General features: G+C 46.3%; 1 protein-coding gene across 1 annotated transcript in view; it reads left to right on the top strand.

Moving 5' to 3' along the window:
* Nucleotides 1–27,833, top strand: part of LOC146813561 (uncharacterized) — a 467,883-nt gene that overhangs the window by 236,030 nt on the left and 204,020 nt on the right. The window contains exons 4-5 of the mRNA XM_085615444.1: nt 20,825–20,956; nt 22,604–22,747. Of these exons, the coding sequence (XP_085471570.1) occupies nt 20,825–20,956; nt 22,604–22,747 (276 nt within the window). The remainder of the gene's footprint in view (nt 1–20,824; nt 20,957–22,603; nt 22,748–27,833) is intronic.

Below are 27,833 nucleotides of genomic sequence, written 5' to 3'. Positions count from 1 at the left end.
ATGCTTACATGAGGCTAACATAAGGCTAAAATGAGGCTGACATGAGGCTGACATGTGGATTACACAAAGCCATCATGTACTCCCCTGATGCCAACATACATGGCACATGTCTTTAACATGAAGCTACGCAAAGCCCACAAAAAGCCCCCCAAGGATCCCGCAAGTCTCCTCATGGGGTTTGTATGGAGGTCCGCAGGGGCTGACCTGAGGTGACCAGGAATCTAATGTAAGGTCACACGAGCCTCACATGGGCAGCATGAAATGAAATGAAAGAGGCATTTATAGAGCGCATGGCTACCCTAGGGCCTCCCAGCGCTGAGAACCAGTCGGCGGGGGCAGATAGAATTATACCTTAGGGAAAAAATGCGTCTTCAAAAGCCGTCGAAAGGGCAGATATTCCTCCTCCAAACGGATCGAGTCAGGGAGGGTGTTCCAGGTCTTAGAAGCGACATAGGAGAAACAGCGACCTCCACATCTGGTCCTGACAATTCTCGGTACCATGGCGAGGCGCTTATTTTCAGAGCGAAGGTGCCTTTTAGGCTGGTATAGAGAAACTATCTTTCGAAGGATTGGAGGTCCATTCGCGGCCATGATCTTGTGAGTGACACAGAGGGCCTTGAATTTGATCCTTTCTAAAACAGGGAGCCAGTGCAATTGTCTAATAGCCTTTTTTGCTGAGTCTAGCCGCGAAACTTGCAAGAGAATTCTTGCCGCACAGTTCTGGACCTTCTGTAATATGCATATTGTAGACTGGGGGGCTCCTAAGTATAGGGCATTAGCGTAGTCCAGACGCGATAATATTAGTGCCTGGAGGAGTAGTCTTCTTGCATGAAATGGGAGAAGAGGCAAGATCTTTCGTGCCGACTTCAAAATCCCGAAGCAGCACCCAGCTACCTTGCTAGCCTGTGTCTTCATGTCTAATCTTGCGTCAATCCAGACTCCTAAGCTCTTGATGTGTTTTTTCGGATTGGGCGGGTTTCCCATACAACTAGGCCATGCTAACGGCGTGTCTGGAGGCAGGGGTTTTCCCAGCAGCATAAGGTCTGTCTTTGATCCATTGAGCTGGAGACAGGACTCTTTCATCCACACGGATATCTCCTCCAGGCATCTGGAAAGATTACTTCCTGGATGTCCTGAGTTTTTAAGGGAGACAATCAACTGAGTATCGTCGGCATACATAACAATTTGTATGCCGAATGCCTCCACTATTTTAGCCAAGGGGCACATATAAATATTAAAAAGAGTGGGGCTAAGTGATGAGCCCTGAGGCACTCCACTCTTCAAAGGCACCTTCCTAGAAGTCGCATTCTCCTCAAAGAGCTGGAATGTGCGGCTTTCCAGAAAGGAGGCTATCCATCTCAGTGCGGTACCGTTCATCCCCATCTCGTAACATCTTGTAATGAGAATTTGATGGTTGACGGTATCAAAAGCCGCACTGAGATCAAGGAGGATTATTGCAGCTGATCCACCTGAGTCCATAATTTTCCTTGCCTCCTCTACAACGGCAATCAGGGCTGTTTCCGTGCCCTGTCGAGATCTAAAGCCAGTCTGTGTTGAGTGCAAACAGTCATGTTCCTCCAAATAAGTGGAAAGGGTAGTATTGACGTACTTCTCTGCTATTTTGGCTATTCCCGGGAGCAGGGAGATAGGGCGATAGTTGGCCATTACCTCCGGATCTGATCCAGGTTTTTTTAGCAGGGCCTTTACCATCGCTTCCTTCCATAGTGAAGGAACTTTGCCTGTTGACAGTGAGGAGTTAATAAGGGTTGCAATAACAGGGGCTACCTCTGGGGCCACCTTGTGCAACACTGTGGGGGGCGCCTGGTCTTTAGGGGAGCCTGATTTAAGTTTTTTGAGTACGGACATCACTATATCTGAATCCAGGGGCGGAAAAGATTCCAGACTCTGGTCTCGGCGATCTCTAATTTCTTGCAGAGAGGCATTAAGGTCAGAAGTGGTGACTGTCGAAAAGGCTGAATAGATCGCCTGTACCTTATCGTGGAAATATTCTGCTAACTTGTTACAGCGACCTTGTACATCAGTAGAGGTAATCGTGGTGCATGGAGGGGTAGTCAAAGATTTAGATAAGAGCCCACCGGGCTGTTATGAGGGTCATAAGGCCCTCTCACATTCATTGCATCGGTGTAGCTGGGGGATAGCCATGGGGCAAATACGACAGTCTTCTCTCCGCTCACAAGGGGACTGGGGCACTTTGAGGAGGCAGGGCAGTGCTGTTGTGAAGAAAAACTGGAAATAGTATGTCTTTATTACTTAAATTAAAAGCTGAAATTCGGGACTAGAATCTGTACTTTTTCAAGAAATGCCAATCTGGTGTCTGGGGATAAAATGATTTTGAAAGGTAATTTGTCCTGAGATGGGGACATGCATTGCTGCTGGGGTTTGCTTGGTGCCAGAGGGCAGTTGCTACTGGGGTTTGCTTGGTGCCAGAGGGCAGTTGCTGCTGTGGTTTGCTTGGTGCCAGAGGGCAGTTGCTGCTATGGTGATTCTTTATGATTTATTTGGCGCCATCGCATCATCTATATCGATGACGTTTTAAGGCCATAAATACAAGTTTCTGTCCAAGGCCATAGCCCGGAAGGACTGTTTAACCTTACAGATGCGCCAACATCTGTATCTGTTAGATCTCTGTAACCCGAGCTGTAGTTCCAGTGTCTGAACCTATGTAATCTCTCTATAGGGATAGCTCTGCGGTCGAGTGGCTGACATTTTGAGTCATGTGTAACTTGCAATGGCGGCAGAACGTAGCCGGGTAGCAACGGAGGGCAAACCTAGCTGTGAAATAACTTCAAACATTGTGAGAAGCAGCACCTGTGATACTGAGTCGTAAAGGTTCAGTCACTCTCTCCAAGGACCTATCCCAAGAGAGAAGTAACACAGGATGGGGTGACTGAGCTATCCTAAGAGATTACTCACGCAGGATGGGGTGACTGAGCTATCCCAAGAGAGTACTCACACAGGATGGGGTGACTGAGCTATCCCAAGAGGGTACTCACACAGGATGGGGTGACTGAGCTATCCCAAGAGAGTACTAACACAGGCAAGGGTGACTGAGCTATCCCAGAGAGTACTCATGCAGGATGGGGTGACTGAGCTATCCCAAGAGAGTACTCACGCAGGATGGGGTGACTGAGCTATCCCAAGAGAGTACTCACACAGGATGGGGTGACTGAGCTATCCAAAGAGAGTACTAACACAGGAACAGGTGACTGAGCTATCTCAAGAGAGTACTAACACCAGATTGGGCGACTGAGCTATCCAAAGAGAGTACTAACACAGGAACAGGTGACTGAGCTATCCTAAGAGAGTACTATCACATGATGGGGCGAATGAGCTATCCAAAGAGAATATCAACCCAGGATATGATGACTGAGCTATACTAAGAAAGCACTAACACAGGCTGGGGTGACTGAGCTATCCTAAGAGAGAACTATCACAGGATGAGGTGACTGAGCTATCCCAAGGGAACACTATCAAGGCATGGGTGACTGAGCTGTCCCAAGAGAATACTATACCAGGCTGGAGTGACTGAGATATCCAAAGAGAGTACTAACACAGGCATGGGTGAGTGAGCTATCCCAAGAGAGTACTATCACAGGCATGGGTAACTGAGCCATCCCAAGAGAGTACTAACACAGGATGGGGTGACTGAGCTATCCCCAGCGAGCACTATCAAGGCATGCATGACTGAGCTAACCCAAGAGAGTACTACAGATACTGGGGTGGCTGAGCTATCCCAAGGGAGTACTAACACAGGATGGGGCAACTGAGCTATCCAAAGAGAGTACTAACACAGGATGGGGCAACTGAGCTATCCAAAGAGAATACTAACACAGGATGGGGTGATTGAGCTATCCTAAGAGAGAACTAACACGGGATGGGGCAACTGAGCTATCCTAGGAGAGTACTCTCACAGGATGAGGCGACTGAGCTATCCCAAGTGAGCACTATCAAGGGATGGGTGAATGAGCTATCCAAAGAGAGTGCTATCACAGGCTGAGGAGAATGAGATATCCCAAGATAGTACTGTTGTATTCTCTATTGGAATGTTCTACTGTGTATATTCCAGGTTCTGGTGATGAGGTTCGGAGGTCGACAGTTGTGCTGGGACCTCCGGACCTGATCGCCACGGTTTCCTGTGCCTGCGTGCATCGGCGAATAAAGACCCCATTTCTTCAATATAATACTCATCTCTTCGTCCTGATTTACGACGACATAACCAACATAACATTTGGCGACGATTGGGATTCGCCGATCACCTCTGCCATCGTCGTTGTGTTTTCGGCATCTCTATCGTGAATCTCAACAGAAACAACGATCAGAGATGTTACGATTTGAGAGGATCTTGGTGGCAGGTCGTATTTGACATTTTCCTCCGTCTTGTGGGTGCGGATAAGTTGATACTACAACCGCTTTGCCTTGAGCGTTAGTGCGAGCATTTTCATACGCGCGCTTCACAGCATTTTTTCATTCCCACGTTAGCGTCATCCTGGAGGTCGCGGTACGTAACCTTACGTGCCTCCATTTTGAAGTAAATCCTCACGTTGGGTCTCAACGCGGTGATGCCCACACCAATCCTTGTGATTTGAATAAGCACTTTCATTGAAATTCATGCGTCACATTTCATTCTAGTTTAGCATAATTTAATAATCAGTGCGGTGACGCGCACACCACTCATCTATTGTCTGAGTATTTTAAAAGGATTCAACTTTCTAAGTTTTAGCACACAGAAAATTCTGCATTATCGGTGATGCGCACACCTTAAAGTTACATTATAAAATTTTAAAGCTGCAATACTTTAACATATGATGATGTTGTGCACATCTTATAAGTTGTAGTTTCTCAGCACATAGCATTTTCACTGTAACGTGCATTCATTCATATTGCACATTCTATAAACGATTGTAATTTCATACGTAAGTTGTTCTTGAGGTTTACTGATGGCCACCATGCAAAATATTTCTTCTCCTCCTCATTTTTTAGCGGAACCAGATATATTTAAAATAAAATGGAAACAATGGTTTAAAGGTTTTGCTAGCTATATTATAGCCTCGGATGGCACAACGTTTGATCCGGTCAGGAAGTTGGCTCTGTTGTATAACAATTTAGGTTCTGAAGGTCAACGCATATTTGACCATTTACCTATTATCAATCAAACTAATGAGAGTGATTGGGATGTCTATAAAGAGGCAGTGTGCAGACTTTCTAATTATTTTAAAGAGGAAACAAGTGTCGTAGTTGAAAGGCATAAGTTTTATACTAGACGCCAACTTGAATTTGAAACAATTGACACTTTCCTAACCGAATTAAGAGTCCTAATAGCCACATGTGAGTTTGATGGAAGTATTGATTCATATTTGAGAGATCAATTAGTAGTCAACTGTTTCAATAAAAAAGTACAGGAAAGACTCCTCTATTTCAGGAATCCCTCGTTAGAAGAAACGTTAGATTTGGCTAGAGGGATTGAGAGATCAGTCGTTGCACAGAAAGAGTTAAATAAAAATGAAACTTCCATTGAACCTGTGATGGCTATAGGTACCAAATCCAAAGGTTATAATTACACCAAAACTCAAGATGCAAAAAAACAGAATGTTTGTTATAGATGTGGGTCATTTTCTCATTGGGCCAATGCAAAAAACTGTCCAGCTTTGGGGAAACTTTGTGTTAATTGCAACAAAGTTGAACACTTTTAAAAAATGTGTAAAGTACCTCGTAACATTGCCGCTATTGAAACTGTTGAAAATGTAGTACAAGTTCCTAATTCCAATGTTTGTGCTATCAAATGTACAAAAAAAATTGTCTTAGCAATTGATTCTGAATCCTCTGATGGTGGTCCGTTATGTGACGTTTCTATAAGTGATATTGATTTACAAGTGACTGTAGATTCTGGTTCGCCGGTTACCTTTATTACTGATGATCTGTTCTTCGAGCATTGGAAACATTTACACCTCAATCCTCCGGATATTCGCACCATTGCTTCTGGGGGACATAACATTAAGATGTTAGGGTTCTTCTCCGATAATATCAAATTCAAGGACAGAATTATTTTCACCAAAATCTACGTAGCAAAGAAAGGATATAATATACTAGGATGGAAAAACCAAGGGAAATTTGGAATGGTTCTTAGACCAGGCACTTCTTGCCCTATTTCCCTGGTTGATATCCCCAACTCAAATATTGATCTTCAACGGCTTCTGTCTGACCATAACTCCCTTTTTCAAGAAAGACTTGGCTTGGTCCATAATTTTGAACACAAAATTTTATTGAAGAAGGATGCAATACCAGTAATTCACAAAGTACGAAATGTGCCGCTTTCAATTAGAGATCAACTAAAACTACATCTGGAAAAATTATTTTCAGAGAAAGTTATTGAACCAATTGATTCATCAGAATGGATTTCTCCGATTGTTGTGGCCAAGAAAAAGGATACCAATGACATCAGACTCTGCATTGATTTGAGATCCTTAAATAAGAATATTTTAATTGATTGTTTTCCTCTTCCTAAGATTCAAGAAATGTTAGCTTGTTTAGGTGATGCTAAGTTCTTTTCTTGTATCGATCTTAGATCAGCATATCACCAAGTTGAACTTGCGATTGAATCACGTTCCCTTACTGCGTTTAGCACCCCTTTTGGCGCTTTTCAATTTTTGAGAATGCCTTTCGGCCTTGCATCGGCTGCTTCGGACTTTCAAAAATTGATGTTCAAACTTTTTGGGGAATCAAAGAATGTGTTAGCATATCAAGATGACATTTTCATCTTTTCGAAAACTTCTGACAAACATATTCAAATTTTGAGTGATGTTTTGTGCACTCTTGAAAGTAATGAGTTTACGGTAAAAAAAGAAAAGTGTAGGTTTCTTCTCAACAACATTGATTATTTAGGTCACCATATCTCAGACATGGGTATTCAACCTAAGTCTGATCTGGTTAAAGCAATTATGGACAGTCCTACTCCAATCAATAAGGATCAACTTCGATCCTTTCTTGGACTCTGCGAATATTATTCGCGTTTTATTGACAGTTTTTCTTTACAAACTGAACCTTTGAAGAAACTGCTTAAGAAAGATGTGGAATTTAGTTGGAATGAAACTCAAGCCGCAGCCTTTTCCAACTTAAAAGATTTAATTTTAAAAGCCCCTGCTTTACATTCCTTTAGGGATGATGTTCAATCTATTCTCACAGTTGATGCAAGCGGTGTTGGTTTAGGTGCTGTTCTCACACAATTGGTGGATGGTATTGAACATACGATAGGATTCGCTTCAAGGTCACTTTCTCAATCTGAACACAATTATAGTACCATAGAAAGAGAAGCGTTAGCCTGTGTTTGGGCTGTCAGACATTTTGAAACCTTTCTCTGGGGGAGAAAGTTCCTTTTGATTATTGATCATAAACCTCTGGTTTTTCTTTTGTCTAAGAGTGATCATGATAAACTTAGTCCCAGATTAGTTAGGTTGCTCTCAAAAATGTTTGAGTTTAATTTTTCAATCAAGCACATTCCTGGAGGGAAAAATACACGCGCTGATTTCCTGTGTAGTAGGTTTAGTAGATGGTTTGGTGGTATTGGAAGGGGCTATTACTCATTCTGAATGGATTCAATGCTCCATGTCAGACAATCTGCAGTGTATAATTAAAAAATTCATTGTCAATGGTTGGCCACATGAAAGAACGTTATGTGAAGGTTTAAGATCTTTTCATAAAGTGAAAGAGGATTTCACCATTGAAGGTGATATTGTTTTGAGAGGTAATCTTCTAATTCCTCCTGCAAAACTCAGACTTAGGTTAATCAATTTTGCTCACCAGGGTCATCTTGGCATGACAGGTACTAAAAAACGATTAAGACTATTTTGTTGGTGGCCCGGGATGGATGTTGAGGTAGAAAATTTTGTTGGTCATTGTACTAGTTGTTCTATGTCCGACAAGTCCTTAAAAGTGCGGAATACACCTCTTCACCCTGTTGACTTCCCTGATGGTCCATGGGAAAAGCTAGGCATTGATTTTATTGGTCCCATGTATAATATTGACTCTAATTTAAGATATGCTTTAGTTGTTGTAGATTATTTTTCAAAATGGGTAGAGTGCAAATTTCTTCCCCAACCCTCTACTTTAGCTGTAATTGATTTACTCAAGGATTTATTTCGACGTGAGGGTATTCCTTAGAGGTTAGTCTCAGACAACGGTGTCCAGTTTAAATCTCAAGTTGTTTCACATTTCCTGGAAGATTTGGGAATTAAACATCTGACCGTTGCCCTGTACAGTCCACAAGGTAATGGGATGGTGGAAAGGGTCAACAATATGATTAAAGAGACTATCCAGCTTGCGTCTTCTCAAGGTGAGAACATACATGAAGCGATTCCAGAAAGACTATGGAGTTATAATAATACTCCTCATTCTGTCACAGGAATACCACCCTTCGTTCTTCTTAAAGGACATTATGGGTCATCCAAACTTTCGCCTTTCTGGGTATTGGAACAAACCAATTCTGCTTGTAACTTACCAGATATTAAACAAGTACGTCCTTCTGTAGAAAAGGCTCAAGGTAAAATGAAATTGGCTTATGATGCAAATAAAAAAGTGACAGATCTTCATTTTATGATTGGGGATTTGGTCAAGGTTAGGAGACCGCTTGGTTAAAAAAACAGTAAGTCTAAGTTTTTTCCTACTACTCGCATTGTCAAAGTCACCAAACATGCAGTTCTAGTTGAAAATGGAAAATGGTGGAGCAAAAGGAATGTGGTTTTGGTAAAGAATGATGTTCATTTTAAGTCTGCTGGTGGGAATCATCCAAATGAACATTTTTCTTCTAATCTTCATTTTTCCAATGCTCTTTTAGTCATGGTAATACAAATAGTAATGATAATGTTATTGCACAGGATATTGTTAATGATGAGCAATCTATTGTGAATAATAATTCAGATGTGTTGTTTCCGGAAAGAAGGGAGAGTTTGGAAGTTTCACCTTCAGTTCAGGATATTAGAGGTAGCACAAGAGTCACTCGTGTTCCTCATTATTTGAAAGACTATGTATTACAATTATCTATTTGTTTTGGTTTTGTTTAATTTATTAGTTTTGATTGTTACTTTTAATTATGGAGCTATTTTGTTTTGGTGTTTAAGAGGGAAGATGTGTTGTATTCTCTATTGGAATGTTCTACTGTGTATATTCCAGGTTCTGGTGATGAGGTTCGGAGGTCGACAGTTGTGCTGGGACCTCCGGACCTGATCGCCACGGTTTCCTGTGCCTGCGTGCATCGGCGAATAAAGACCCCATTTCTTCAATATAATACTCATCTCTTCGTCCTGATTTACGACGACATAACCAACATAACAAGTACTAACACAGGATGGGGTGACTAAGCTATTCCTAGACTAACACAGGATGAGGCAACGGAGCTATCCCAAGCAATCACTATCAAGGCATGGGTGACTGAGCTATCCCAAGAGAGTACTGACACAGGTATGGATGACTGAGCTATCCCAAGAGAATACTAACCAGGATGGAATGACTGAGCTATCCCAAAACAATTCTATCACAGGCACGGTTGACTGAGCTATCCTAAAAGCATACTAACCAAGGGTAGGGTGATGGAAAATCAGGAGTATTGTAGAGCGTGACTACTCACCCATAGGGGACTAAAGGCACTGACCTCTCAAGAGATGACTAACTCAGGATAGAGTGACTGAGCTATCCCAAGAGAGTACTAACACAGGCAAGGGTGACTAAGCTACCTCAAGAGACTGCTCACACAGGATGGGGCAACTGAACTAGCTCAAGAGAGTACTAACACAGGATGGGGCAACTGTGCTATCCCAAGAGAGTATGCACACAGGTTGGGGTGACTGAGCTATCCCAGGAGAGTACTGACATTGGATGGAACAACTGAGCAATCCCAAGAGAGTACTAACACAGCCTGGGTTCACTGAGCTATCCCAAGAGAGTGCTAACACAGACATGGGTGACTAAGCCATCCCAAGAGAGTACTAACACAGGCTGGGGTGACTGAGCTATCCCATGAGAGTACTAACAAACACATGGGGTGACTGATCTATCCCAAAAGAGTACAATCACAGGCATGGGTGACTGTGCTATTCCAAGAGCATACTCATCCAGGAAAGGGTGACTGAGCTATGTCAAGAGAGGACTAACTCAGAATAGAGTGACCAAGATACACCAAGAGAGTACTAACACAGAATGAGGCCTCTGAACTATCCCAAGATAGTACTGTCCCAGGCTGGGGTGACTGAGCTATCCGAAGAAAGTACTAACACAGACGTGGGTGACTGATCTATCTCAAGACAGTACTATCACAGTCAGGCTGTGCTCTGTGCTGACTATGCTCGCATTAGTTTTAAATGTAGGAAGAAGCAGGAGTCCTCGTGCTGTGGCAGGATTTGTACCTTACTCCAAACTTTCATGAATTTTTGTGTTCTTCAATGAACAGCACAGTAAAGTGATATTGATTGTCATCACAGAACCAGAAAATTAAAGTAACTTCTGGCTACATTATGCACAGGGTCACACACCCACAGCACAGGGGATCTGACCTCACTGTGCATGTGTGACATGGATGGCCTCCATATGATGTCACCACACAAACTTAAACACAGTCAGTACCTCCCACAGGCCCTGCCTGCCAGGCTCTTATGGCTACTAATAGTCCACAAACTCCTCTCTTCCTACTTCCGGTCTGGGTGTAGGCCCCGCTCTCCCCTGCCTAGATTTGTTCCCTTCTTGAGTCTCTGGCTTACAGTGTCCTGAATGTCTGTGGAGCTCGGCAGCGCCTGCCCACGCTTTGCACTACACCACAGTTGTCGCTAAAATCTGCACTGCTTTAGCTCTCACTAGCCCCTCCTCCTAGTTTCAACTCCAGCCACCTTCTTATCTCACCTGGAGTAAGACTTTTCTTCAGCTGACCAGGATATATTGATCATGTGAAATAGAACAAGTGTAGTCAGAAGTAAAGGAAAATCTTCCCCTCTCTTTACTCTCTCGTACAGCGCATGACAAACACCTGGGGCTAAAAACCAGCGCGAACGGAGCAAGCCATTGCAATCAGTCGCTTGCTGAACTATGTGTTGTTTTTTTGTCACTTCGTGAACTCAACCCGGGCCTCATCAGTACACTGAAACAATGGTTCTGTCGGGTGATAAAAGCCTGTTTACACCATTTAGCACAAGTCATACGTTATTCAAAATATGCAATCAGTCATAAGCAACACACAAAACCTGTGGGGTATTCTGGGATTTTTTATATATAGATTGCGTCATTCATATATATACCCAAAAACATTTTGAAAGGCAGTTAAAGTACAAAGTGAAATACAATTTGTGACACGGTGACAAGTGGTGCTCAGTGATATAGTGCGTGATATGTACAAAGTGCTTTAAAACGTTGAAAACATTCTGATGGCCAGAAGACAAGCATTTATAGTAGATCTGTAGTTTAGTGCAGTATCTGGGTTGAAACGTCGACACTATCCCCTGGACCAGTTACCAGAGCCTGCGAAAAACTAACGGATTCAGTTCGCAGATCTACTATAAATACTTGTCTTCCAGCCATCAGAATTTTTTCAAGGTTTTAAAGCCCTTTGTACATATCACGGACCTTATCACTGAGCACCACTTGATTTTGGGTATATATATGAGTGACGCAATCTATATATAAAAAATCTCAGAATACACCACAGGTTTTGTGTGTTGCTTATGACTGATTGCATATTTTGAATAATGTATGACTTGTGCTAATGGTGTAAAGAGTCATACTTGAAACGTGAGTTGGAGTTACTGGCACTCCCAAGGTTACACTCGAACAATGGTTTGGAGTTACTGGCACTCCAGGGGTTACACTTGAAACATGGGTTGGAATTACTGGCACTCCCAAAGTAAAACTAGGCACACAGGTTGGAGCATGACACTCCCAAGGAATACAAGGCACACAGGTTGGAGCATGACACTCCCAAGGAATACAAGGCACACAGGTTGGAGTATGACACTCCAAGGAATACAAGGCACACAGGTTGGAGCATGACACTCCCAAGGAATACAAGGCACACAGGTTGGAGTATGACACTCACAAGGAATACAAGGCACACAGGTTGGAGCATGACACTCCCAAGGAATACAAGGCACACAGGTTGGAGCATGACACTCCCAAGGAATACAAGGCACACATGTTGGAGCATGACACTCCCAAGGAATACAAGGCACACAGGTTGGAGCGTGACACTCACAAGGAATAGAAGGAACACAGGTTGGAGCATGACACTCCAAGGAATACTAGGCACACAGGTTGGAGCATGACACTCCCAAGGAATACAAGGCACACAGGTTGGAGCATGACACTCCCAAGGAATACAAGGCACACAGGTTGGAGCATGACACTCCCAAGGAATACAAGGCACACAGGTTGGAGCATGACACTCCCAAGGAATACAAGGCACACAGGTTGGAGTATGACACTTCCAAGGAATACAAGGCACACAGGTTGGAGCATGACACTTCCAAGGAATACAAGGCACACAGGTTGGAGCATGACACTCCCAAAGTAAAACTAGGCACACAGGTTGGAGCATGACACTCACAAGGAATACAAGGCACACAGGTTGGAGCATGACACTCCCAAGGAATACAAGGCACACAGGTTGGAGCATGACACTTCCAAGGAATACAAGGCACACAGGTTGGAGCATGACACTCCCAAGGAATGCTAGGCACACGGGTTGGAGCATGACACTCCCAAGGAATACAAGGCACACGGGTTGGAGTATGACACTCCCAAGGAATACAAGGCACACAGGTTGAAGCATGACACTCCCAAAGTAAAACTAGGCACACAGGTTGGATCATGACACTCCCAAGGAATACAAGGCACACAGGTTGGAGCATGACACTCCCAAGGAATACAAGGCACACAGGTTGGAGCATGACACTTCCAAGGAATACAAGGCACACAGGTTGGAGCATGACACTCCCAAGGAATACTAGGCACACAGGTTGGAGTATGACACTTCCAATGAATACAAGGCACACAGGTTGGAGCATGACACTCCCAAGGAATACTAGGCACACAGGTTGGAGTATGACACTCACAAGGAATACAAGGCACACAGGTTGGTGCATGACACTCCCAAGGAATACATGGCACACAGGTTGGAGCATGACACTCCCAAGGAATACAAGGCACACAGGTTGGAGTATGACACTCACAAGGAATACAAGGCACACAGGTTGGAGCATGACACTCCCAATGAATACAAGGCACACAGGTTGGAGCATGACACTCCCAAGGAATACAAGGCACAAATGTTGGAGCATGACACTCCCAAGGAATACAAGGCACACAGGTTGGAGTGTGACACTCACATGGAATACAAGGAACACAGGTTGGAGCATGACACTCCAAGGAATACTAGGCACACAGGTTGGAGCATGACACTCCCAAGGAATACAAGGCACACAGGTTGGAGCATGACACTCCCAAGGAATACAAGGCACACAGGTTGGAGCATGACACTCCCAAGGAATACAAGGCACACAGGTTGGAGCATAACACTCCCAATGAATACAAGGCACACAGGTTGGAGCAAGACACTCCCAAGGAATACAAGGCACACAGGTTGGAGCATGACACTCCCAAGGAATACAAGGCACACGGGTTGGAGTATGACACTCCCAAGGAATACAAGGCACACAGGTTGGAGCATGACACTCCCAAGGAATACAAGGCACAAGGGTTGGAGTATGACACTCCCAATGAATACAAGACACACAGGTTGGAGCATGACACTCCCAAAGTAAAACTAGGCACACAGGTTGGAGCATGACACTCCCAAAGTAAAACTAGGCACACAGGTTGGAGCATGACACTCCCAAGGAATACAAGGCACACAGGTTGGAGCATGACACTCCCAAGGAATACTAGGCACACAGGTTGGAGCATGACACTCCCAAGGAATACAAGGCACACAGGTTGGAGCATGACACTCCCAAGGAATACAAGGCACGCAGGTTGGAGCATGACACTCCCAAGGAATACAAGGCACACAGGTTGGAGTATGACACTCCCAAGGAATACAAGGCACACAGGTTGGAGTATGACACTCCCAAGGAATACTAGGCACACAGGTTGGAGTATGACACTCCCAAGGAATACAGGGCACACAGGTTGGAGTATGACACTCCAAGGAATACAAGGCACACAGGTTGGAGCATGACACTCCCAAGGAATACAAGGCACACAGGTTGGAGTATGACACTCACAAGGAATACAAGGCACACAGGTTGGAGCATGACACTCCCAAGGAATACAAGGCACACAGGTTGGAGCATGACACTCCCAAGGAATACAAGGCACACATGTTGGAGCATGACACTCCCAAGGAATACAAGGCACACAGGTTGGAGCGTGACACTCACAAGGAATACAAGGAACACAGGTTGGAGCATGACACTCCAAGGAATACTAGGCACACAGGTTGGAGCATGACACTCCCAAGGAATACAAGGCACACAGGTTGGAGCATGACACTCCCAAGGAATACAAGGCACACAGGTTGGAGCATGACACTCCCAAGGAATACAAGGCACACAGGTTGGAGCATAACACTCCCAATGAATACAAGGCACACAGGTTGGAGCATGACACTCCTAAGGAATACAAGGCACACAGGTTGGAGCATGACACTCCCAAGGAATACAAGGCACACAGGTTGGAGCATGACACTCCCAAGGAATACAAGGCACATGGGTTGGAGTATGACACTCCCAAGGAATACAAGGCACAAGGGTTGGAGTATGACACTCCCAAGGAATACAAGGCACACAGGTTGGAGCATGACACTCCCAAAGTAAAACTAGGCACACAGGTTGGAGCATGACACTCCTAAGGAATACAAGGCACACAGGTTGGAGTATGACACTTCCAAGGAATACAAGGCAGACAGGTTGGAGCATGACACTCCAAGGAATACAAGGCACACAGGTTGGAGCATGACACTCCCAAGGAATACAAGGCACGCAGGTTGGAGCATGACACTCCCAAGGAATACAAGGCACACAGGTTGGAGTATGACACTCCCAAGGAATACAAGGCACACAGGTTGGAGTATGACACTCCCAAGGAATACTAGGCACACAGGTTGGAGTATGACACTCCCAAGGAATACAAGGCACACAGGTTGGAGTATGACACTCCAAGGAATACAAGGCACACAGGTTGGCGCATGACACTCCCAAGGAATACATGGCACACAGGTTGGAGCATGACACTCCCAAGGAATACAAGGCACACAGGTTGGAGTATGACACTCACAAGGAATACAAGGCACACAGGTTGGAGCATGACACTCCCAAGGAAAACAAGGCACACAGGTTGGAGCATGACATTCCCAAGGAATACAAGGCACACATGTTGGAGCATGAATACAAGGCACACAGGTTGGAGTATGACACTCACAAGGAATACAAGGAACACAGGTTGGAGCATGACACTCCAAGGAATACTAGGCACACAGGTTGGAGCATGACACTCCCAAGGAATACAAGGCACACAGGTTGGAGCATGACACTCCCAAGGAATACAAGGCACACAGGTTGGAGCATGACACTCCCAAAGAATACAAGGCACACAGGTTGGAGCAAGACACTCCCAAGGAATACAAGGCACACAGGTTGGAGCATGACACTCCCAAGGAATACAAGGCACAGAGGTTGGAGTATGACACTCCCAAGGAATACTAGGCACACGGGTTGGAGCATGACACTCCCAAGGAATACAAGGCACACGGGTTGGAGTATGACACTCCCAAGGAATACAAGGCACACAGGTTGGAGCATGACACTCCCAAAGTAAAACTAGCCACACAGGTTGGATCATGACACTCCCAAGGAATACAAGGCACACAGGTTGGAGCATGACACTCCCAAGAATTACTAGGCACACAGGTTGGAGCATGACACTCCCAAGGAATACAAGGCACACAGGTTGGAGCATGACACTCCCAAGGAATACAAGGCACGCAGGTTGGAGCATGACACTCCCAAGGAATACAAGGCACACAGGTTGGAGTATGACACTCCCAAGGAATACAAGGCACACAGGTTGGAGTATGACACTCCCAAGGAATACTAGGCACACAGGTTGGAGTATGACACTCCCAAGGAATACAAGGCACACAGGTTGGAGTATGACACTCCAAGGAATACAAGGCACACAGGTTGGTGCATGACACTCCCAAGGAATACATGGCACACAGGTTGGAGCATGACACTCCCAAGGAATACAAGGCACACAGGTTGGAGTATGACACTCACAAGGAATACAAGGCACACAGGTTGGAGCATGACACTCCCAATGAATACAAGGCACACAGGTTGGAGCATGACACTCCCAAGGAATACAAGGCACACATGTTGGAGCATGACACTCCCAAGGAATACAAGGCACACAGGTTGGAGTGTGACACTCACATGGAATACAAGGAACACAGGTTGGAGCATGACACTCCAAGGAATACTAGGCACACAGGTTGGAGCATGACACTCCCAAGGAATACAAGGCACACAGGTTGGAGCATGACACTCCCAAGGAATACAAGGCACACAGGTTGGAGCATGACACTCCCAAGGAATACAAGGCACACAGGTTGGAGCATAACACTCCCAATGAATACAAGGCACACAGGTTGGAGCAAGACACTCCCAAGGAATACAAGGCACACAGGTTGGAGCATGACACTCCCAAGGAATACAAGGCACACAGGTTGGAGCATGACACTCCCAAGGAATACAAGGCACACGGGTTGGAGTATGACACTCCCAAGGAATACAAGGCACACAGGTTGGAGCATGACACTCCCAAGGAATACAAGGCACAAGGGTTGGAGTATGACACTCCCAATTAATACAAGACACACAGGTTGGAGCATGACACTCCCAAAGTAAAACTAGGCACACAGGTTGGAGCATGACACTCCCAAAGTAAAACTAGGCACACATGTTGGAGCATGACACTCCCAAGGAATACAAGGCACACAGGTTGGAGCATGACACTCCCAAGGAATACTAGGCACACAGGTTGGAGCATGACACTCCCAAGGAATACAAGGCACACAGGTTGGAGCATGACACTCCCAAGGAATACAAGGCACGCAGGTTGGAGCATGACACTCCCAAGGAATACAAGGCACACAGGTTGGAGTATGACACTCCCAAGGAATACAAGGCACACAGGTTGGAGTATGACACTCCCAAGGAATACTAGGCACACAGGTTGGAGTATGACACTCCCAAGGAATACAAGGCACACAGGTTGGAGTATGACACTCCAAGGAATACAAGGCACACAGGTTGGAGCATGACACTCCCAAGGAATACATGGCACACAGGTTGGAGCATGACACTCCCAAGGAATAGAAGGCACACAGGTTGGAGTATGACACTCACAAGGAATACAAGGCACACAGGTTGGAGCATGACACTCCCAAGGAATACAAGGCACACAGGTTGAAGCATGACACTCCCAAGGAATACAAGGCACACATGTTGGAGCATGACACTCCCAAGGAATACAAGGCACACAGGTTGGAGCGTGACACTCCCAAAGTAAAACTAGGCACACTGGTTGGAGCATGACACTCCTAAGGAATACAAGGCACACAGGTTGGAGTATGACACTTCCAAGGAATACAAGGCACACAGGTTGGAGCATGACACTCCAAGGAATACAAGGCACACAGGTTGGAGCATGACACTCCCAAGGAATACAAGGCACGCAGGTTGGAGCATGACACTCCCAAGGAATACACGGCACACAGGTTGGAGTATGACACTCCCAAGGAATACAAGGCACACAGATTGGAGTATGACACTCCCAAGGAATACTAGGCACACAGGTTGGAGTATGGCACTCCCAATGAATACAAGGCACACAGGTTGGAGTATGACACTCCAAGGAATACAAGGCACACAGGTTGGCGCATGACACTCCCAAGGAATACATGGCACACAGGTTGGAGCATGACACTCCCAAGGAATACAAGGCACACAGGTTGGAGTATGACACTCACAAGGAATACAAGGCACACAGGTTGGAGCATGACACTCCCAAGGAAAACAAGGCACACAGGTTGGAGCATGACACTCCCAAGGAATACAAGGCACACATGTTGGAGCACGACACTCCCAAGGAATACAAGGCACACAGGTTGGAGTATGACACTCACAAGGAATACAAGGAACACAGGTTGGAGCATGACACTCCAAGGAATACAAGGCACACAGGTTGGAGCATGACACTCCCAAGGAATACAAGGCACACAGGTTGGAGCATGACACTCCCAAGGAATACAAGGCACACAGGTTGGAGCATGACACTCCCAAGGAATACAAGGCACACAGGTTGGAGCATGACACTCCCAAGGAATACAAGGCACACGGGTTGGAGTATGACACTCCCAAGGAATACAAGGCACAAGGGTTGGAATATGACACTCCCAAGGAATACAAGGCACACGAGTTGGAGCATGACACTCCCAAAGTAAAACTAGGCACACAGGTTGGAGCATGACACTCCCAAGGAATACAAGGCACACAGGTTGGAGCATGACACTCCCAAGGAATACAAGGCACACAGGTTGAAGCATGACACTCCCAAAGTAAAACTAGGCACACAGGTTGGAGCATGACACTCCAAGGAATACAAGGCACACAGGTTGGAGCATGACACTCTCAAGGAATACATGGCACACAGGTTGGAGCATGACACTCCCAAGGAATACAAGGCACACAGGTTGGAGCATGACACTCCCAAAGTAAAACTAGGCACACAGGTTGGAGCATGACACTCCAAGGAATACAAGGCACACAGGTTGGAGCATGACACTCCCAAGGAATACTAGGCACATTGATCTCGGTACAAGGATCACAAATTGAATTGCAAGGTGTTGCAGACGCTCCTGTTGTATGTCTCCCCAACTCTCTCTCAATAATCCAATAAAGGAAGTGTGTAATGGGAACTGTCCTGGTGGAGGCTCAGAGTCCGCAAGGAGCTCCTCTATGGGTATGACGATCCCGTCCAGGTGTAAATCACCGACACTTTGTACGCACACCGCATGCCAGGGACTAGTTCCCTGAGGGGACTCACTGTGGCTCCGTGTATCATGGCAAGCAGTGGAAGCACAGGGGCGTAAAGTCTCACCAATCGAGTAGGAAAAAGGGCCATACTGAAGCAAAGACAGGCGACCTGAAGCAGGATCGCATACGGCAGTGGCGCCTTAGGGTGAAAAGTGTAAAGCAAGCTTTCCAGAACCCCACTGAGGGAGGACAGTCACAAGATCCCCCAATTGGCATCCAGCAAACCAGTGTGCCTGCTATTGTAGTTGCGGGGCCATGTAGTAGTGTTCAAAGTTGGGCATGCCCAGTTCACCGCGGTCCGCTGGGAGTGGGAGTTTAGGGTGGCCACCCTACAGTGAGTATTGTGCCATATAAATTCACCCACTAAGCGTTCTAGGGAGAAAAATAAGGGCTTGGGAGTGCATAAGGGCAGCTGGCAAAATAATACAGAAGACACAGCAGCATAATTATCTTCATGAGGGCCCCTCGGTCCACAACCGAGAGCAGCCTGGTCTGCTAGAACTTTATGTGCACAGGTAAAGCAAACACAGCATGGACCAAGTTATCATCCAGAAGGTCCGGGGATAGATGATGAATACGTATATCCAGGTATCAGAACATGTGTGGGTGCCAATCCAATTGGACGCCGCTGATGTGGAGTGCTGGGTCAGGTGTCTTAGCCTTAAGTGGGAAAAGGCAAGACATGGCCCAATTTATTTTGAGACCCGGCACCGTAGCACAGCAGGTGAGCAGTTATTTAAAGGTTGGTGGTACTGCATGCAGGTTGTTAAAGTAGAGGAGCATGTCATCCGCATAGAGCGGAACAGAGTGTGTGCCATCTCTAAGGGGTATACCCCATTGTTGACCCTCTGCACACAGAAGGTGGGCTAAAGGCTCCATCACCAGGGAGAACAGGAGCAGGGACAAGGGACAACCCTGTTGAGTGTCTCTCTGCATCTTTATTGGGCTTGATATATGGCAACCTATCTTAACCCTAGCTGTTGGGTTGGTGTACAGTAGTTTGGCCCGTTCTTGGGGGTGGGAAGGGGTGAGCTACCTTCCTCGTTCTATGTGTGTTGCAGAATGCGGCACATGTGGAAACAATTCTCCTTGTTACTCCTGCTTTGGAAGGCATTTATTTTTGGCGCTGCCACAGATTTACACTATGTGTAAATCTGGGGCAGTGTCTAAAAGCATCGGTGTTGCCTGGGAACACCCACAGCAACACTCATGGAACGCACCTTCCACGCAGAGTAGGGCATTGCCTTACTCCATATTTACAAGGCGATGAAAAGCCATGCAGGGTGGCTGTGCGTGGCCTTGCAGATATGGGCCGGAACACAGCACCTCCGGAGTGTCACAAAAGTGACGCTCTGGTGGTGTAAAAGTGCTGCAGGGGCATTGTAAATATGCCCCATAGTTTTAATAGAGCATTGAAGCCACACATGTTTAACACTCAGTGACTGCTCTACTCCAGGGTGGAAAGTGCTGAACAAGCGCTTGGTTATTGTGACTGGAAGAACATTAGGGCCCTGCAGTTTGGAGAGTAAAAGAAATTCACCCTTCCTTCCTCCATTAATCTCTCCTCTTTGTTTTCTCTCCCTCAACCTCTCCCTCTCTCTCTCTTTCTCTGTCTCTCTATCTCTCTCTCCCTCCCTCTCTCTCTCCCTCTCCCTCTCTTCTGGCTCCCCCCCCTGCAGTGGAGAGAGCAGTATTCTACAGCCCCAGGGTGCAGAGCTCTGCTGGTCTCCAGGACGAGGCTGGAGATTGTCCAGGGTCTTCCAAGAATCCTCCGCACTCTCTTCTGAAAACCTCTCTGTGCCTCCGTCCAGGTAAACAGCTTCTCTTACTTTTAGTGGACAGATAGATCCAGTGTGGCATGGACTGGCCTTCATGTGTGTTAGGGTTCAGCCATGTTAGTGAGCGTCACTCTGGGAGAGTAGATGCTGTAAGTGAGGGCGGGGGTTGTAGACGCAGGGATTGTTCAGTCTTGAGTAGTCGTGGTAAATGCAGGCTCCTTCCTACTACCGAGTGCAGCTCGGAGGACATATCTGCTTCATACCAGTGGTGTGGCAAGGAAGCCAAGAGCTCTCAAGCAGCTACAATAGTGGTGCAGAGGGCCCCTCACAGCCCCAGGCTCAGTGCCACTGCACCTGCTGCACACTTGGTAGGTACCCCCTGCCTCACACCCCTCACACCTCACACTCTCACATGTAAATATATTCCTAACATGTCATGTTGTAGTGTACTAGACTGTTCAAGCTCACACCCCTCACAGTCCTTCATCCCCTGGCCTGTGGTACCTCCACCACTGCTGATGCTCTTGTGTTACTGTGGACAGCACTTCTATCTACAGCTGTGCAAAGACACACACAGAGGGTTGTGTGTCAGAGTGTCATTGACAAAAGTAATGTCTGACTTTAATATAGTGTCTAAAACATCATTTACAAAAAGTGAATCTCTTTGAATGATAATTTCTAACTCTAATGTGTGATACTTACAGTAGCGGCTGCTACCGGACCCGGGTGATGGGGCGTGTTAGGGTAAAGGGGATGAAAAAAAGTTAAAAAACACTTACCTGTGATGGCCGGCCGCCGTCTCTCCTGTGTCCTCTTCTTCCTGTCCCGGGTCAGGCAGCAGGAACCAGAAGGAAGCACCTGGGCTGCAATGCAGCGCTGTGATTGGTCTGAGCAACGGGGACAGGGAGCCTTTGCATGTTCCTCACCAGGCTGTGTAATCAGCCTGGTGGAGAAGATACAAAGTGCGCATGACTGTTAGGCCAACCCCAGCGGGCCGGCCAAGCAGTCTAGCTCACCTAAGGAGTGCAAACAACTCCTGTACCTGCTCCGGCCAGCCCCGAGTCACTGAAAACTAAAATGATAATTATGATATGTTATCATCGTTTTAGTTTCCTTTTGAGTAGTGGGGCGACGCTCCTCCGCCTTAGCGGAGGAGCAACCACTGGCTACTCATGGCACAATATTGTTGTCAGACAATATATATTCCATGATATTCTGCTGCCAGAGCCACAAAGAGGAGTCACTCTCGGATCCCATCAAACATTTCAACACTTTGTTGCATGAACCACTTTATCAGGTTGATCTGGACTCCTCTTGCTTTCTCTTTCTCTTCTTCTCTGACTCCCGTTCTCTCTCACTTCCACTGTTTCTCGGCCAACTCCCTTTCTCTTCTTCATTCCTTTCTCTTTATCCCCTTCTTCCCTCCGTCTGTCTCTCCATCTCTCTGTGCCTGTCTCTCCCTCCTCCCTCCCTTGTTCTCTCAATACCTCCCTCTCCCTCCTCCCTCCCTCCATCTCTCTGTACCTTTCTCTCCCTATCTCTCTGTACCTGTCCCTCTCTCCCTCCTCCCTTGCTCCATCTCTCTGTACCTGTCTCTCTCTCCCACCTTCTCTCTGTCTCTCTCTCTCCCTCTCCCCTCTCTCTGTCTCCCTGTACCTGTCTCTCCCTCCTCTGTACCAGTTTCTCAGTACAACCTTCATGACAGACAAGGACGTCTCCCTGGACAGAGCTGCCCCAGAGTGAGGAATGAGCCTGGAACAGAAGATTCCTCTCCATGGAGAGATTTGCAGCCTCATCTGAGAGAGACTCTGTGTCTCCACAAACGTGAGAGAAATTTACCTTTTAACTTTCTACAAGCACATTTGATTTTTGAATTAAAAAATAGATTGTTCTGGACATTTACATTTAATTTCAAGACTTGCACAGAGCAGTGCTTGTTTTGAATGTGTTTTTTGCAGGCCCCCACCTTCCATATATTCAAATTCACCTCTGCTCTAGGACAGACCAGTACAAACTCTGAAAGTAGTTCAGGTTTGCCAGAGCCTGCACCGCTTGTGGAAAACTTGCACTTGTGGTTCTAAAAAGACAAAGTAAGATGGAGGCAGAGCCCGGGAGGGGCTGAGAGAGGAAGGAGAGAGGGGACAGATGCACCCGGTCCTTTGACTCCAGTGGGCAGCTGCACTCAGTACATTGCACATACTTGGTGTCTGGGTTTGGCACTGGGTCAATGCTGCACATAACACAAGCTTGCTTCACCTCTGGGGGTTGTTTGTAGGACAGCAGTAAAGATGCTTCGTGTTATTCTGAGCTGATCTACATTTACTGGTGTTTATACAGCAATGTCTAAAAAGGAAACTTGGATGATGTCATAAGTGATGTCATCAGTGATGTCATCAATGATGTAATGGGAGATGTCATCAGTGATGTCGTAAATTGTGTCATGAGTGATGTAATATGTGAGGTCATAAGCAGTGCATGGTGGGGGCTCAAGGTAACTGATGAAATTTAAAAAAAAATGTAAAGTCATATTTTATTACCATATGTAAGGTCAACCCGGCAGGTGGGTTGGCCACGGGACCTTATGGGGAATATTTACAAAGAAAGTGGCGGAGCGTGTCATTAAGCCTAGAAGGCTAAGGTGCCGCTCTGCGTTTCCCCCTGCGCTGGTGATAACTTCATCTGCCTAGCGCCAACGCAGGCCCCCTTTCACCATAGTGCAAGGGCACCTGTGTTGAGGGGAAGATTGTTTATGTGCAGGAAGGTCTCCCTTCCTGCACATACACAATCTTGAAATGCCTTTTGTAACTTCTCGCTTAATGCAGCACACACAGAAGTTTCAAAACAGCATTTTTTTTTAAATGGTTGTTTATGTGCGGGAAGGGGGACCTTCCTGCACATAGGCAATTATTGGTGTTTTTCTGTTGCTATGTGCGCTGCTCAAGGCAGCACACATGGAAAGAGCAAAAACGAGGAGAAATAAAGCATCTCTCCTCGTTTCGCCGTTTTAAGACCAGGTTTTCCCTGGTCTTAATATAGCGCAGCCTCCTATATACGCTGCCCTTGTAAATAGGAGGCAGCGTTAAAATCAATGGGTGTTGCGGTGGAACGCCCACCGCAACACCCATTAGCCGCATGAAAGGGGGCCTTATTTACAAGGCAGCATTAAGTTACGTCAAGTGGCTTAACGCTGCCTTGTAAATAAGGCAAAGTTCCTATCGCCATCACATTATCACTAAAAGTGACGTTCCCGTGGCGATAGGGGTTTGTAAATAGACCTCTATGGGGCATATCATCAAGGCGGCGCTATAAAATTATCGCCGCTTTTGCGTCCGTTTTCGGCCGAAAAGTGGCGATAATTTTATCGCTTTATGAGCATGGTCACACTATCGCGTGAATCCTTGCCTTAGCGCCCTTTCCCTTAACGGCCAGCTTTGCATCTCTAATGAGATGCAAAGTGGACGTTCCTTCCCAAAAGAACGTGAGAAACGTCGCTAACCGACATTTCTCCTATTATCTAGCCTCACGCTAACCTGCAGAGCGATAAAAAAAAGTAGCGCTAATCACGGTTATTGCTACTTTACTTATGCCTGCTTTTCATCTGACTTAGCCATTATATCCAATGGAAGGTGGATATCATGGCTGAGTCTGCCCTGCCCTATCAACAAGCTATCGCCAAACGTTGTGCGATTATCGCTGGATTTCCGGCAATAATCGCACATTTGGCAGCTTGCGCCTGGAATTTTATCGCTGTTGAGATAAGCGTTGCTGATAGCACGCTATCTCAGCGATAAAATTCAGCGTTAGCCGGCGATAATTATCCTTGCGCGAAGCGCGCTGAGCGATAATTATCGCCGGCCCTTGTTGATAGGCCCCTGTGTGTCTTAAAGGGGAGACATCCATGTGATCCCCTCACCGAGCATTAATAAGCACTGGGGACCCCATCCCCACGTATCTTTTTATAAGGGGAGGGGGGCCAAGTGGCCACTGTCCCTGAGCCTTATTAGCCCCAGGGGACCCCATACACAGTGGACTTTTTTCTATGAAAGGGGAGGTGGGCTGCGTGGCCCCTCCTCCCCAAGCCTTATTAGGCCCTGGAGACCCCACCCCTCAGGGCCTTTTTTTAATAAAAGGGAAGGGGGGCACGTAGCCCCCCTCTCTGACCCTTATTAGGCCCAGGGTACCCCATCCCCAAAAGCTGATTTTTTAATTAAAGGGGAGGTGGGGTGCATGGCTCCCCTCATTGACCCTTGGGGGGCGGTATGGCTCACCTCCTGAGCCTTATTAGACCCTGAGGACCCCATTCCCCAGGACCATTTTTAGGTCTCGCCTGACCCAGCGCATGCGCTGGTCTGGCGAGACTTATTGAGAGGGCTCCAAAAAGTGCTACCAGGCCAGCCTAGGGCTACAGTGCATGTGCGCGGGCGCGCGCGCCGCGCTTTATCGCGATTACTTTCACTTTCACGGCCGCTTGTTTGTTTTTTGTTGCAGTGTTATAGGAAGCGATCTCGACCGATTTACATGAGCACTGGTTTCACTGCACACGGTAACATTTATCTTTTTTGTCAGCTTGTCCATGACTCTTCTCCCCCATTTCCCGTGCTGTGCCCAACACCATCTCACCCATCCCATTTGCCCACCCCATCACCCTCCGAGGTCGAGACCTCTTTCAGCTTTGTATTGATTCTCCCCCATTTTGTGTTTCGGCAGCGGCTTCTGCCTTATAGCTTTGCGGCCCGGTCTTCTAATTTGCATACATTTACAATGTATTGTATTGGTAGCACTGTAAACCATTGCTGATTAATTTACCTCGTTCTGTTCATTATTGCATCGTAAGCAAAAACGAGGCTCTGAAAGGCGCATGTCTGGGCTTACCTTTTTACAGCCCTTAGTTATCATAACAGAGGGACTGCAGCAGAGTGAATACTAGTGTCACAGGAGTTTCGGTTTTAGAGGACGCTGAATATGGAAGCCCCGCGTGATGCCATCATCTCTCACGGCCTTGTGAAATTTCCTTGTTTGCATCAGTCTGTCACCAATTGCAACCACGCTGTTTAGTGACTTACATTGTCTCTCTCGTGGACTAATGCCTGAGTTATAAAGCTTTAAGTGGAAGGATTACATATTCTAATGTAGTAGGCAATAAAGTAAGAAAATATTGGCTTATGTTTATTTAATACAGGTAGAGAATGTGGCCTTATGGCCAGACCTGCCGACATTGAAACCGGGGACCGAGGTTCTAGTCTGAGGCGTAGCCTCAACAGCCTTTGATTCTGGGCAAATCACGTAATCTACCAGTGTCTGAAACTCTACATAATTGAACTGGTGCTCATTTAAAGCGCTACAATATATACGGTCAAGTTTATGCTTTAAAGAAGTACAATTATTTCTAGATGAAGGTCATGCAAATTCTGTTAATGTGATTCCACCTGTTGTATTTGCGATTGAACTCCCTCTCTTTTTGATGTTCTATAATACTTGCTTTACTATTACAGCGTTGCCTTTCCTGGTGATAGCTTTGCACATTCTCCTTCCTGTGGCGCAGCAGACGTTGCACTCGCTGTCCAATGTTCTTGGTGCACTTAATGGCTCTGTACACAGTGACTCTCGACCATGGCTCTTAACAAATCTCGCTGAACAGTCTCCCCGTGCCAAAGCTATTTGCTTTGTCTACTAGATCAGATATGAAACATTTTGTCAACGTATGTTTTGTCGTCCCCAGGCTCCAGAGTCTGGTGTCCCTGGGTCTCGTCTGTCACAGAAACCAGTGCTGGTTTCTCTGAGCTTTTAGCCAGTAGACTGAATGGGTAAACTGTATAAATGTATACAGTATCCTATTGTGCAAACGAGGCCACAAAGGCAACATAGCGTTACTAAAGAGATGCATCTCCGGGAGAGAGAAATTGGGTGCAGTTGAAACACATTTGTAGTTAGGCATATAGTACATTTGGCCACTGGTGCTACTGTGCAGATAAATGCCAGAAGCCTCTCTACTTCCAAATGGGAGAGAGGGACCAGCTCATATTACCTCGCTCAGTGCAATTCATGATGCATGTTTTCGCCACACCACTTAGAAAATTCACCAGCTGCCACTGGTCTGTTTCTTCCCCATCCCTTCGACAAAAGCGGTGTCTTTATTATTCTTTATAGAACTAGCTCTCATTTTGAGGGATGTGATTGTTTGCAGTCTGTCTTTAGTTAGAGGAGTAACCACCTCAACCGCTCTACAAATGCCACCTGTCTAGCTGCTGCTGCAGCCAGGTTAGGGTGTTATCAGTAAAATAAAATATTTGCCTCATATCACACAATTTACTTACGCTCGGAAGCTGTGATTAATCCAGGTTTTTTGGCTTTACTTTCTGCCTCCTGATCCATCCACTTTATTAGCTTGCTTTTTGTTTAGATGTTTTCAAACCTGCTGATTGTAAACATCAAACCGCTCATGCATGCCCACAACCACTCGACTGCAGAAAAAAAACATAAGTAGGAAACATTGCCATTTACATCGCCAGTAGCTCTAACTTTCACCAGTGCGAGACCTATTGCATTGCAAATGCTTGTTTAAGTTACAGGGGAGGTGGGCTATGTGGCCCCTCTTCCCCAATCCTTATTAGGCCCTGTGAAACCCATCCCACAGGGCCGCCTCCCCGGTCCTTATTAGGTCCTGGGTCCCATCCCCTAGGGCCTTTTTTTAAAATGAATGGGCTGGTGGGTGAGCCGTGTTGGGCTCTGGGGACCCCATCCCCAAGGCCTCTTTTTAACCAAAAGAGTGTGGGGTCACAAAGCCCCCAGCCTTGAGCCCAGTAGCCCTGGGGAGTGGGTCCACCTGTCCTCCCTCCCTCACCCTTGTTAGGCCCTGGGGACCCCATCCACCTGGACCAAAATGCTTGAAAATGGGGAGTTTGGGGGCGCG

Source organism: Triturus cristatus, chromosome 7 (assembly GCF_964204655.1).
Source record: "Triturus cristatus chromosome 7, aTriCri1.1, whole genome shotgun sequence".
Lineage (NCBI taxonomy): Eukaryota > Metazoa > Chordata > Amphibia > Caudata > Salamandridae > Triturus > Triturus cristatus.
Note: the sequence above shows the minus strand (reverse complement) of the source record. Positions and strands in the feature narration are given on the sequence as shown.